The sequence below is a fragment of the Rhinopithecus roxellana genome, chromosome 3 (genome assembly GCF_007565055.1).
Source record: "Rhinopithecus roxellana isolate Shanxi Qingling chromosome 3, ASM756505v1, whole genome shotgun sequence".
Classification (NCBI taxonomy): domain Eukaryota; kingdom Metazoa; phylum Chordata; class Mammalia; order Primates; family Cercopithecidae; genus Rhinopithecus; species Rhinopithecus roxellana.
In genome coordinates this window covers 1358192-1372771 of record NC_044551.1, presented here as the reverse complement: position 1 = coordinate 1372771, position 14580 = coordinate 1358192, and the positions used below count along the sequence as shown (strand labels likewise).

General features: G+C 38.7%; 1 protein-coding gene across 1 annotated transcript in view; it reads left to right on the top strand.

Moving 5' to 3' along the window:
* Window positions 1-14580, top strand: part of FAM169A (family with sequence similarity 169 member A) — an 85463-nt gene that overhangs the window by 41101 nt on the left and 29782 nt on the right. The window contains exon 6 of the mRNA XM_030927259.1: window positions 13248-13427. Coding sequence (XP_030783119.1) covers window positions 13248-13427 — 180 coding nt within the window. The remainder of the gene's footprint in view (window positions 1-13247; window positions 13428-14580) is intronic.

Below are 14580 nucleotides of genomic sequence, written 5' to 3'. Positions count from 1 at the left end.
AAAAAACTAAAAATACCAGTATAAATGGTTCCCGTAGGAAAGGCTCCAGCCAGATCATCCTGCTGTGAAGTCCATTGCCAGCAAACCCCACCATACACACGGAGCTTCTAATTAGCTTTTTAATATCTCATTCTTTTTTTTTTTTTTGAGATGGAGTCTGGCTCTGTCTCCCAGGCTGGAGTGCAGTGGCCGAATCTCAGCTCACTGCAAGCTCCGCCTCCCGGGTTTACGCCATTCTCCTGCCTCAGCCTCCCGAGTAGCTGGGACTACAGGCGCCCGCCACCTCACCCGGCTAGTTTTTTGTATTTTTAGTAGAGACGGGGTTTCACCGTCTTAGCCAGGATGGTCTCGATCTCCTGACCTCGTGATCCGCCCGTCTCGGCCTCCCAAAGTGCTGGGATTACAGGCTTGAGCCACCGCGCCCGGCCTAATATCTCATTCTTAATTGTGAAGAGATAGTCATAGGTAAGGAAGGTCACTGATGTGAAAAATGGCAATTAAAGCAAAAGAGAATAAAAGAGATGTGGAGGAGAAGACAATGCAAAAAATGTCCTTAAAATATTTGGAAAAATTAGTCATTGCATTTATGAAATAAGAACAAGAATGTTCATAGAGCTCTTAGAAACTAAAAAAAATCCAATACAAGGAACAAAGAGTTGAGGAGATTGATCAGAAAGGAACGCAGAAACAACAAAAAACAAACCCTAAATGATGGTAAATAGGAAGAAATGATAAAATTAGAGGGATTATTTAAATAATACATGTTTCAGGAGGAGAGAACAAATTGGAGGAGAAAAAATCAATGAAATAATTCGCGAACATTTCTCGAACTGTAGAACACAGTTCTACAGTTCTACAGGAAATCCAGATTAAAAGGGCCCATTGAGGCCGGGCGCGGTGGCTCAAGCCTGTAATCCCAGCACTTTGGGAGGCCGAGACGGGCGGATCACGAGGTCAGGAGATCGAGACCATCCTGGCTAATACGGTGAAACCCTGTCTCTACTTAAAAATACAAAAAACTAGCCAGGCGAGGTGGCGGGCGCCTGTAGTCCCAGCTACTCGGGAGGCTGAGGCAGGAGAATGGCATAAACCCGGGAGGCGGAGCTTGCAGTGAGCTGAGATCCGGCCCCTGCACTCCAGCCTGGGTGGCAGAGCAAGACTCCGTCTCAAAAAAAAAAAAAAGGGGGGGGGGCCCATTGAGCATCCATCACAATGAATTAAGATCCACCCATACCAAGATTATTGTGAAATTTCAGAGCATCTGGAATAGAGAAAAGATTTTGAAAACCTCCATAAAGTAAGAGAATGATTTAGAAAAAAGATCAAGAATCAAAATGTTACTTGAGTTCTCAACAGCAACATAAATACTAAAAGTGGAATACTGCCTTTAAGATACCAAGGGTAAAATGATTTCCAATGTATTCTGCGTCCAGTCAGATTATCAATAAAGACTGAGAGTAGAAGAAGGAAATTTCTAGATTGTCAGTCATAAAACAATTTACCTCTCATATACCCCTTTTCCAGAAGTGAGTAGAGTTTGTGCTCTACTAAGATAATCAAGAAGGAAAGATGGGATCAGGAAACTAAGAGAGAAAAGAGAGGAGATCCCAACATCACAGCTATGTCAGTTGTGGAGCTGCTCTCTGTTAAAACCACTAGCTTTATGTGGCTGTTTAAGTTAAATTTTAAAGTTCAATTTCTCAGTCATGCTAGCCACATTTTAAGAGCTCAATGGCCACATGTGACTAGTGACTGCTGCAGTGGACAGAGTAGATAGAGAACTTCTCCATCATTGCAGAACGATCTTTTGGACGCTCCTTTTTCTAAAGATTGACTGATCTAGATTGGAGCACATCACAAAGCTTTAGGACGTTGATTTAAGAAGATAGAGCAGATAGAATACCTGATGTGTTTGAACTTATTGGGGTGAGATTTACATAGTTATTTGAGACTTTGGAGGATAAGAGAGATAAGTAATAAATAGTATTAAGGGAAATCAAAAAGTGCAAGAATAAAGAAACATTCATGGTACCCTATATGGCTCAGTGTCAAAAGCATTTATGTAGTCATAATGTAAATACTGAAAATTGATCTTACAAATTACTATTTAGGGGTGTTGGGGTTTTTTGTATGAGAAGTGTTTATGTTGGAGTTGAGATTGGGGTGTGTGAATGTAACTAAGAGCTAAATTCTCATCTTCCAAGTTCTAGCTGTCTATGCGTAAAATGGAAAAATCAAGAAATAGAAATCAAGAAGTATAGTAAGTTACTTAGATAGGTAGAAGTAAATACAAAAAGATCAGCTAAATGACTTCAAAGTGGTTGCTTTTTGGGTTGTAGAAAGTGTGTGTGTGTGTGTGTATGTGTATCAGTAATGTGGTTACAGAGCTGCTTTTTTTTTTCCTTAAGTCTTATGTGACTATTGTATTCTAAACAATGTTATGGATAACTTTGATTAAAAACAAAAAGTATACATTTTCAAAAATGAGGCCATGTCTAGAGTGTAATCACTATCTACCACAAAACTGGCTGAACTTTATAGATCCTTCTTGACCTGGAATGATCAGGACTATCTGTTAAAGGGCTATGCTAACTAGAAAATTAATGGAAAATCTCATACAGTTATTAAAATAATACAAAACAAATCACTGGTTAATTCAGTGGAAGTTTTGTGACTTTTGGCCTGTATCAAGAAGTATATGAAGTTGCAAATTTCTGTAAATCACATACCATATTTTTGTGTAATCTCAGAGAAAAAAACACAATTGAGGTCGCTATCATTAGCTGTTACTTTTTATTTTAATTTTTTTTTTTTTTTTTTTTTGAGGCGGAGTCTCGCTCTGTCACTGGGACTAGAGTGCAGTGGCCAGATCTCAGCTCACTGCAAGCTCCGCCTCCCGGGTTTACGCCATTCTCCTGCCTCAGCCTCCCGAGTACCTGGGATTACAGGTGCCCGTCACCTCGCCCGGCTAGTTTTTGTATTTTTAGTAGAGACGGGGTTTCACCGTATTAGCCAGGATGGTCTCGATCTCCTGACCTCGTGATCCGCCCGTCTCGGCCTCCCAAAGTGCTGGGATTACAGGCTTGAGCCACCGCGCCCGGCCCATTAGCTGTTATTTTTGAAGTACTCATTGTTATTTGGCTTCAGCTGTCAATTGCCTTGATCCGATTTGAAGACTTAATATTTTGGGGAAGAACAGTCTAGTCAACAACTATTATAAGTCAGTTTAGCTCACTACTGAAGGGATTTATGACCAGTACCAGAAAGTGTATTTCTGGTTTTTGTAATCTTCATTTGAGATAATTTGTAATGGAAGCGTTTTTTCTTGTCCACATTTACTAGTCAGCTTTCCTTGTGGCTTCCAGACCTTTTACTAGGGGCTATATCCATGATCTTCCCTACCTTTTTGGACAGATTACTCACTTCCTGTTCACTAAAATTCAGATTTCTGGGCCTTTTAAGGTTATTTTAAGGAGTAACAAACATTGTGATGTAAAGCAGTAAGGATTGATAGCATAACTAAAAGTGATACCCAGCTGAATTTTTTGTTGGGAGAGTGAGGTTATATTTTAAGGACTTGAGTCTGTCTAGGTGTGATCCTTGTCTTTGGGAAATGTGCAAAGGCATGTGAGAGTCCCATCCTACTGTGTGGCTACCTGAAACGTATCATTGGGAAACGAGATGGCTGCTTTGTTTAGGTGAAGTTCTAGCTGTCTAAAAAACCACATGCTTGCCAATAAGGGTTCTGTTTGTTCAAGAGAGAGAGTTGACTTTAGTGGAAACACAAAGATGATTCGTTGTGGGTTCAGCTCTCAAAGCACCAAAAATCTAGTGGATGAGACAAAAAAATCACAGCATCATAGTTGATAAGCTCTATTATTAATCATAATTCAGTTTCGTAAGTAATGTATTTGAGGTATCAACAATACCAGTCATTGAAGAGTGAGTAGTTAATTTTGCCTGGAGGAAGGTGTAACTGGGAAAGTGATATTTAAAAGTAGCTTTGAAGGGTAAGTAGGTTGTCAGTAAGAGAAGCGGGAAGGGAAAGAATATTCTTGGTAAACATATGAATGGAATATAAATATATGGAGAAGGCACAGAGTCATGAAAGTTTTGGGCATATTTGGAACTGCATCCTAAATAAGGTGGTGGGACTAACAAGTAGAAGAAGTGAAGATGGAGGTCCCACTGCAAAGGATCTTAAGTGTTCTACTAAGAAGTGTGGCACTTTATTGACCAGGAAGCTATCAAATAATTTTATGTAGAAGTAACATGATTAAATATTTTTGGAGCACTTGGAAAATTGTATTTTAAAGTCAGGGAAGTCAATTAAAAGAGCTGTTGTAGTAGTTCAGGTGAGTGAAGGACCAGAACTAGGAAAGCACCGGTAGGCATGGAGCAGGGAACATCTGAGGGAGAGTTTCAGGTGAACAGAGTGTGGTAACTCCATAGTGTGTAGGGAGGGAGAGGAGGAACTAGTGATGAATCTGAGTGGCTTTGACTTGGGTATTGGTGGGAGGCTGTTAATTAAGATTGGGAATATAAAACGAGGAGTAGTTTGTAATTCACTTTTGACATGGGCATATGTGTCCCTAAGGCATATATAAGTAGACATAACATAGTTAGAAATGTAAGTTGGAGCACATGGAAGAGGTATAGATATTTATGTGGGCCCCGGAATACTTAAAGTAATTTTACAGCGTGGGTGAGATCACTCAAAACTGTTGTATAAAGTGAGTGTATTTGTGAATATTGGTATGAGGAAATTACACTGCAAACAGCCTAAAGTAACCAAACATAACTGGAGGGGGTATCCTGGCTAAAGGTAGTCTCTCCTGAGATGTGACCATTGATGACCTGAGAGTTAACAAGGAAATGTCTGTCTGCTGAGAGATAAGAGGAAAGTTAGCTGAGGCTGCTAGCTGTCCATAAAATATTTGTGGTTCATTTTCTATATTCTAGTCATTGGCCAGAGCTGCCCAGTCAGGGATTCTATTTTCCAGTCACTATTACAACTACATGGGGCTGTGTGACTACTTCTCTACAAAATAATGAAAAAGATGATGCATGTGACTTTGCGTCAGAGTGGTTAAGATGCATTCCTTTTCCTCATCTATACAGAGGAATTTGAAGATGTAAGGGATGAGGAAGCCACAGGTTAAAAGGAACTTGGTGGCCCTAGTGAATGAACCACACTTCCCAGTATTTACATCCTTTATAGCCTGTTTGAATCTGGGCTGGCCCTATAACTTGCTTTAACCAGGAGAATGTATAACATTGGGCTCAGCCTTAAGAAGGCTGACAGGTTCCACTTTGGCACTCTTAGAAGCTAGTCACCATGTAAGAAATACAACGACCTGGAGACCACTCTGAGGTGAGGAGACCTCAGCAGCTCCGTTGAAGAGAACTGAGGTTCTGGCTGGCAAGTCCAACTCTTCCTCAAGCCGCAGCCAGCACAGACTGTCCCACTGTGAGAGTGAGGCTGTTGGGTCTTCTGCCATCCCAGTGCCCTAGCTGATGCCATATGAGAGTTGTGATAAACAGGAAATAAATTTTAGTTCTAAGCCAGTATGTTTTGGGTTGGTTTTTAGTTCCTGCGTGATTGTGAGGAGGAAACCATCCACTTCCCAGGAACGTGGAACTTTTATTATGTTAAACATTCCAGGTTTGGTTTCTTACGGCAGCTAGCTTTGCCTTAACTAATGTACGGAGCATGAAGACTGTAATGAGAATACCTAGTGGTGTATGACAAGGTCGCTCATCTGAGGATAATCCCGTTGTCTGAAATTCACTTTATGTATGTCTTCAACGGAGACAGTCACACACTGATGGCTTCGTGAGGTGTTAACTTTTAAGGGAAGAGGAGAGAAGGCATATTCCTGGGTGTACAAAGAATGAACGGTGATTCTATGAGAAGCAGCAGCTACTCAGTTGTGGCAGAATATCTGTTCTTGAATTCAATACATAGACCCTGAATGGTGTCACTGAAATTTATTCAGTTATTAAAAAGTTGATCATAAGTGCCATATAGATAGGGAAAGGGAGGTGGGGGAAGTGTGAGAAAGAGCAAGAAGAAGAAATTGAGAGATAGTCACAGATATTTTGTAAGCTCTGTCCTCTTAGAACTTGTATTTTAGAAGAAGACATAGCAATGAATGGACAAGTAGAAGATATGCTGTCAGATGCTGTGAAGACAACTGAAGTAAATTAAAAGAATGGAATGTGTGGGATGGCAACTACTCTTTTAAATAGGTTAGGGGAAGTCTCTCTGAATGAAATGGTGGAATAATGAGATCAGGAGAAGTTTTCAGGCAAAGAACTGAAAATGCAGAAGCCCTGAGGCAGAAACAAGTTTGGGATATTTCAGAAATAGTAAGAGCAGTGTGGCCAGAGTATAGTGATTGATATGGGTTAGGAGAGAGGCAGGGACTGTATCCTGAAAGGTTTTTTAGGCCAAAGAAATAATTTGAATTTTATTCTGGAGGTGATGGGAAACTTGAAGGGTTTTGGGTATATGAGTAACATCTGGTTTGTCTTTTAAAAAGGCAACTCTGGCTGCTCTGTGGGAAACTGGGTGCAGGGGTTCTGGGTGCTGGAGAGATGGCAGGGTTGAGAGTTCGGCTAGCTAAGAGGCTATTGTAGAAGCCCTTGAGAGGTGATGGTAGCTTAGACAAGGGAGATGGGGGAAAGGTAGTAAGAAGTGATCATGTTTGAGATTAGTTATGAAGTTATTGCTGCAGGATTTCTGATGGATTGTACGTGGAAGGAAGAGTCAAAGATTAGTTCCTAGAGTGGGTGAGTGGGGGTGAGATTTACTAAAAAATTGGTAAATTAGATGGAGTAGGTGTTGGGGCTGTCTATGCAAAATCTGATTATAAATGGTTTATTGGGCCAGGCACAGTGGCTCACGCCTGTAATCCCAGCACTCTGGGAAGCGGAGGCGGGTGGATCCCCTGAGGTCAGGAGTTTGAGACTACCCTGACAAACATGGTGAAACCCCACCTCTACTAAAAATACAAAAAATTAGCTGGGTGTGGTGACGCACACCTGTAATCACAGATATTAGGGAGGCTGAGGCATGAGAACTGCTTGAACCCAGGAGAGGGAGTTTGCATTGAGCCAAGATGGCACCAGTGCACTCCTGCCTGGGCAACAGAGTGAGACTCTGCCTCAAAAAAAAAAAAAAAAAATACATTTCAGTTTTTAAAAATACATTCACAGAATTATACAACTGTTACCACAGCTAGTTTTAGATAATTTTCATCCCTCCACTAAAGAAACTCTACTCATTAACAGTCTTTCCCCATTTCCTCCCCACTTCTAGACCCCAACCCTCAACAACCACTAATCTATTTTACATAAATGGAATCGTGTAATATGTGAATTTTTGTGTCTGGCGTCTTTTGCTTAGCATAACGTTTTTAAGTTTTATTCATATTGTAGCGTGTATCAGCACTTTATTCCTTTTTATGACCAAATATTACCTTGTATAGATACACCAATTTTGTTTTTCATCAGTTGATGAATAACAGTTTGGGGTTGTTTCTGTTTTTTGTCTTGTTGCTATTTTGAATAATGCTGATATGAACATTTGTATACAAGTTGTTGTTTGGACATGTCTTCACACCTCCTAGAGTGTGTATGTAGTTGTGGAATTGCTGGGTCATATGGTAACTAACTCTGTTTCCCCTTTTGAGAAACTGCCAAACTATTCTTTCATAGCGACTGTACCTTGTTACATTCCCACTAGCAATGTATGAGTTTGCAGTTTCTCCACATCTTAGCCAGCACTTGCTGTTTGTCATGTTGATTATAGTTTACCTAGCAGGTGTGAAGTGCCATTGTAATTTTGATTTGCGTTTTCCTAGCGGCTAAGAATGTTGAGCAGCTTTTCGCATACTTATTGGCCATTTGTATATCTTCTTTGAATAGAAATATTTCAAATGATTTGCCTTTTTTTACTTTGAGACTAGTCTTGCTCTGTCACCCAGGCTGGAGTGCAGTGATGTAATCTCAGCTCACTGCAACCTGTGCCTCCTAGGTTCAAGTGATTCTCCTGCCTCAGCCTCTTGAGTAGCTGGGGTTATAGGTGTGCACCACCACGCCCAGCTAATTATTGTATTTTTAGTAGAGATGGGTTTTTGCCATGTTGGCCAGGCTGGTCTTGAACTCCTGACCATAGGTGATCCACCTGTCTTGGCCTCCCAAAGTGTTGAGATCACAGGTGTGGGCCACTGTGCCTAGCCATCGTTTGCCATTTTTAATTGGGTTGTTTTAAAAACATTTTCCCCAGCTTTATTGTGGTATAACTGACATACAGAAACCTGCCCATATTTAAAGTTTAAAATTGTGCTTTGACATACATATATATAACTGTGAAACCATCACCACAATCAAGATAATAAACATATCTGTAATCTTAAGTATCTATGCCCTTTTGTAATCTCTTCCTCCCTCCCGTTTGTTCCCGAGGAAACACTTTGCTGCCTGTTAGTGTAGATGAGCTTGCTTTTTCTAGGATTTTATATAAATAAGGACATACAATATATACTTTTTCTGGCAGTTGGGTGGCGGGGGTGGGGTCTGGGTTCTTTCAGCACAATTTGAGATTCATCCAGTTATAATTCATAGACCATATAATTAACTTTTTTAGAGTGTGGAATTCAGTCACTTTTAGTATATTCATATATTTACACAGCTATCACCACTATCTAATTCCTGAACATTTTCATCACCTCAGAAAGAAGTCCTGTACTAACTGGCAGTCACTTCCCGTTTCACTTAACCCCCACAGTCCCTTGAAACCGCTAATCTAGTTTCAGTCTGGGTTGTCTTTTTCTTTTTGAGTTGTAAGAGCCCTTTATACATGTTAGATACAAGACCCTTGTTAGATATATACTTTGGAAATGTTTTCTCCCATTCTGTGAGTTGTCTTACTTTCTTGATGGTGTTCTTGGAAGCCCAGAAGTTCTTAATTTTGATGAGGTCTAATGTATCTGCTTTTTCTTTTGTCACTTGTGCTTTTGGTTTTATATCTAAGAAGGCTCTGCCTAACCCAAGGTGACAAAGGCTTGCACCTGTGTTTTCTTCTAAGAATTTTAGTAGTTTTAGATATTATATTTAGGTTTAGAATCCATTTGCAGTTAAAATTTGTATGCGATTCAAGGAACCTCCGCCTCCTGGGTTCAAGTAATTCTGCTGCCTTAGCCTCCCAAGTAGCTGGGATTACAGGCACTTGCCACCACACCCAGCTAATTTTTGTATTTTTTAGTAGAGGTGGGGTTTCACCATGCTTGTCAGGGTGGTCTCAAACTCCTGATATCAGGGGATCCACTCGCCTCAGCCTCCCAGAGTGCTGGGATTACAGGCGTGAGCCACTGTGCCTGGCCCAATAAACCATTTATAATCAGATTTTGCATAGACAGCCCCAAAACCTACTCCACCTAGTTCTTTGTCAAGATTAGTTTGGCTATTTGGGCTCCTTATTTTCATATGTGTTTGGGATGAATTTGACAATTTTTGCAAAACAGTTCGGTAGGATTTTGAGTCTGTAGGTTGTTTTGGGAAACATTGACATCTTAGCAATATTAAGTTTTTAGATCCATGAACATGAGATGTCTTTCCATTTATTTTAGGTGTTCTCTAATTTCTTTTAACAGTGTTTGTAATCTCTATTTTACAAGTTTTGCATGTCTTTTGTTAAATTTATTTTTTGATGCTATTATGAATTGTTTTCTTAATTCCATTTTTTGGATTGTTCATTGCTAATGTATAGAAATACAAATTATTTTTATATATTGATCTTGTATCCTGCAACCTTGCTGAACTTATTAGTTTTAATGGTTTCTTTTTTTTTTTAAAGTGGATTCCTTAGAATTTTCTATATATAAGATCATGTTACCTGCAGATAAAGACTGTTTTGCATTTAGCTTCCTGATATTGAATGCCCTTTCTTTCTTTTTCTTGCCTAATTATTCTGACTAGATCCTCTAGTACAATGTCAAAATGCAGGTGGTGAGAGTAAATATCCTTGTCTTTTTCCTGATCGTAGGAGGAAATACCTGGTGGTTCACCATTATCATGCTAACTGTGTTTTTTTTTTGTAGATGCCCTGTATTTGAGGAAGTTGAGTATTTTTTATCATGAAAGGTTGGGTTTTGTCAAATGCTTTTTCTGCAGCTATTGAGATGATCAAGTAGCTTTTGTTTTATTTACATTCAGATAAGCTGTTTCATTTTTGATTTTGAAGTCTCATGCTTTACAGAGGTTAAAGATAGGCATTAGTCATCAGCATTTGGATAAATGGCAGAAGGGTTGGGGGTGAATAACAATACTCAGAGCACATAGAAAAGAGAAGGCTAAATATGGAATTTTGAGGAATATAAGCAATCTAACATGTGCAATGCTAAATTAAATGTAATCTGAGCTAGTAAATTTAATGAAAACTTTACCTAAGACAACAGGTTATAGTTTTTGCTTTACTAGGTAAATCCACAGCTTTTGGTGGATCTTAAAAGTCCCTGATAATATGGAAAGTTTTTCTGCTCTTTATTTGATTGCATTTGTATGAGTCAGACCCTGGAGAGCAGAAGTATTAATATGCACAGTGTAGGAGAAGGAAGAGAACCGCATAATTTTCTGATTTTCTGAAAGGAACATGTACATGGCAAGTAAATAGTAGAAGACATTTAAACTTTGTGAACGCATTGCTTGTTCCATAAACTGGCCATTTTAACACTAGTCTGAGATGCTGGAATTTCCCTTTTCTCTACTAGAAGGAATGTTTCTGTGAAAATAGAAAAAAAAAAATCAATTTATGAGAAACTTTCTGCATATAAGTAGTATTCTTTTGTAAGGAGCCTGAAACATGCAGAGTAATGAACAACCGTAGATCCTCAGACTTTGTGTTGAGAACTAGAACTAGACAGTGCTTTCTCTTCTCATTCATTTTTGCTTTGTACTTCAAACTTGACTACTACTACTTATAAAGTAATGTCTCTTAATTTTGTGATGACTACTGTTGTTACTATGAAAACCCCTCAATTTCAAGGTATTAAAAACATAATGGTTGCGTTAGCTTGTTGATGAGACTGTTACCAGAAAGGGGTCCAAGAGAGGGTTTTTGGGTCTTGCACAAGAAAGAATTCAGGGGGAGTCCATAGAGTAAAGTGAAAGCAAGTTTATTAGGAAAGTAAAGGAATAAAAGAATGGCTACTTTACAAACAGAGCAGCCCCAAGGGCTGCTGGTTGCCCATTTTTATGATTATTTCTTGATGATATGCTAAACAAGGGGTGGATTAGTCATGCCTCCCCTTTTCAGACCATATTGGGTAACTTCCTGATGTTGCCATGGCATTTGTAAACTGTCATGGTGCTAATGGGAGTGTAGCAGTGAGGATGACCAGAGGTCATTCTCATTGCCATCTTGGTTTTGGTGGATTTTAGCCAGCTTCTTTACTGCAACCTGTTTTATCAGCAAGGTGTATATGACCTGCATCTTGTGCCAACCTCCTGTCTCATCCTTTGACTTTGAATGCCTTAACTGTCTGGGAATGCAACCCAGTAGGTCTCAGCCACATTTTACCCAGCTCATATTTAAGATGGAGTTGTGCTGGTTCAAACACCTCTGACAAGATTACTTGTTAGATTCGTACAAGAAATCTAGACCCTTACTGTCTAGATTTCTAACTAGACAGTAACTAGATAGGCTAACTAGATAGCCTAACTGTCAGCAGTTAAAATCTAAGTATATTGGCTGGGTACAGTGGCTCATGCTAGCACTTTGGGAGGCCAAGGCGGGGCTGATCACCTGAGGTCAGGAGTTCAAGACCAGCCTAGTCAACATGGTGAAACCTGTCTCTACTAAAAATACAAAAATTAGCTGGGTGTAGTGGCGGGAGCCTGTAATCCCAGGTGCTTGGGAGGCTGAGGCAGGAGAATTGCTTGAATTCAGGAGGTGGAGGTTGCAGTGAGACAAAAATCGCACCATGGCACTCCAGCCTGGGCAACAAGAGTGAAATTTCATCTCAAAAAAAAAAAAAAAAAAAAAAAAAAAAAAAGAGAAAATAAAAAGATGTAAGTATATTACCATATGCATTACCTATTCTGAATTTAAATTAGTTGGTAGTCTCGGAGATTGTTCCAGAAGGTTATGTAAGTAATCCAATTCAGTCATAAATAATTCAGATCACTTGGTTGAACTGAAGAAAAGTTGTTATATTGATCGACTCATTAAATGATATGATTGGTAAGACAATTTGTGAGGTGTTTATTTGACATTTTGTTTCTTGCTTGAACTACATTATTGGAGTTATCCAAAATCGTATGAATAATCTGAGAATAATAGATTATTTTATTTGAGGCAAAAATGATAGAATAATGACTGATAACTATGAATTCTAATATTAACAGGAAGTATGACACACCACCACGTTCCCTCAACTTGTAAACTACCTTGATATATTAAAGGAGTTAATACATGTATTGGAATGGTCAAAACCCAGATATAGAGCAGGGTTCTTAAAAGACACATCAGCATGGCTGTATAATAAGGAGAGAGATATATAGACACTACAAATTATTTCTCCTGTTTAACTTTAAACATACAAAATGTATTTAGCATTGTATCTACAGGAAATTATATCCATGTCTAAGACAAATGTTTCCAATTCGTCCCTATCTACAGTCCTTAAAAAATTGGAGAACTAATTCACTTCTTTACTATCATCAAGTAGATAAAAATGAATTGGTACTCATTAGGAACAATGTAGAGGGAAAATATGAATGTTTAAAAAAATGAAATAAAATGCAGATCAGAGACATCCTCAAAGAAAAAAAAAAGGATATCCAGGTACTAAGGTTGGAATGATAGGCTTGAAATACTCTTCAAATTTGAAATTTCAATAGTTGATGAGTTTTAAAGTTGCTTAAGTCTATAGACAGTGATGGTATATATAATACATATAATGAAGTATGTATTTTAGAATATGGTACTGAGCTGTTTGTCCTATGTTTGATGATACTACTAGCAAACATAAAATACATCACTCCTTTCATTATTACATGTATACATTATAATGTCTAATAGTAGCTGAAAAACACTTTATATTATAACATTTATTATTTAACATTGTTTGATATGGGAAAAAAATTAAACATTTTTAGAAAGACTGTTAACTCATGTCACTAAATGTATATATATATTTTTAATGTGAAAAATTATTGGGTTTCTGTTCTTATTACTGCAGGAAGCATATGTGCCTCTTTTCTTACCCAAAGTTACCAACTGCCAGTTCTTGATACAATGTTTCTAAGAAAGAAATGCAGAGGTAAAGATTTTGGGCTTCACATGCTGGAGGACTTTGTTGATTCCTTTACAGAAGATGCACTTGGCTTGCGGTATCCGCTGTCTTCTCTCATGTACACAGGTAAATGGACTAAGTTAAAAAATGGTAATCTTGTCTTTGTGTCACTTCTGACTTGTTTCTCCAGAATACTGTAAATGTGTATGTATCAGTATCACATAAATTTGGAACCTTTGGCTCTCTAGAACTTAATTTTGCAAATATGCCCTTATGTATTTGTTCTCTGGGGTTTTGGTAGTCTTAAAAAACTTTAAATGTAATTCGTATACCATAAAATTGCTGGACACAGTGGCTAACACTTGTAATCTCAGCACTTTGGGAGGCTGAGGCAGGTGGATCACCTGAGGTCAGGAGTTTGAGACTAGCCTGGCCAACATGATGAAACTCTGTCTTTACTAAAAATAAACAATTAGCCAGGCATGGGGCGTGTGCCTGTCATCCCAGCTACTTGGGAGGCTGAGGCAGGAGAATCGCTTGAATCCAGGAGGCAGAGATTGCAGTGAGCCGAGATCGTGCCACTGCATTTCAGCCTGGGTAACAGAGCAGGACTCCATCTAAAAAAAAAAAAAAAACCAAACCAAAACAAAAAATACCATAATATTTGTCCTGTTAAAAGTGTACAATTCAGTAGTTTTTAGTATATTCATAGTTGTTCAATTATAGCCAGCAGTTCCAGAACATTCTTATCACCCCAAAAAGAAACCCTGTACCAATTAGCAGTCACTGTCCATTTCCCCTTCATCCTGTAGCAACCACTAATCTGTTTTCTGTCTCTGTGGATTTACTTATTCTGGACATTTTTCATATAAATGTAATCATACAGCGTGTGACTTTTTGTGTCTGGCTGCTTTCACTTAGCATGTTTTTAAGGTTCATTCATGTTGTAGCATAAATTATTATTTAATTTCTTTTTATGACTGAATAATATTCCATTGTATGGCTGTACCACAGCTTGTTCTAAAGTGATTGCTCCATTTTACATTCCCATAAGCAATGTTATATGAGGGTTACCGTTTCTCCACATCTTCGTCCTCATCAGTGTTTGTTGTTATCTGTGTGTTATAGCCCTCCACATCCTCACCAACATTTGTTATTATCTGTATATGTTATTACAGGCATCCTAGTGGATGTGCAGGGACATCTTATAGTTTTGCTTTGCTTTGATGTTGAACATCTTTTCATGTGCTTAATGGTCATTTGTGTATCTTCTTTGGAG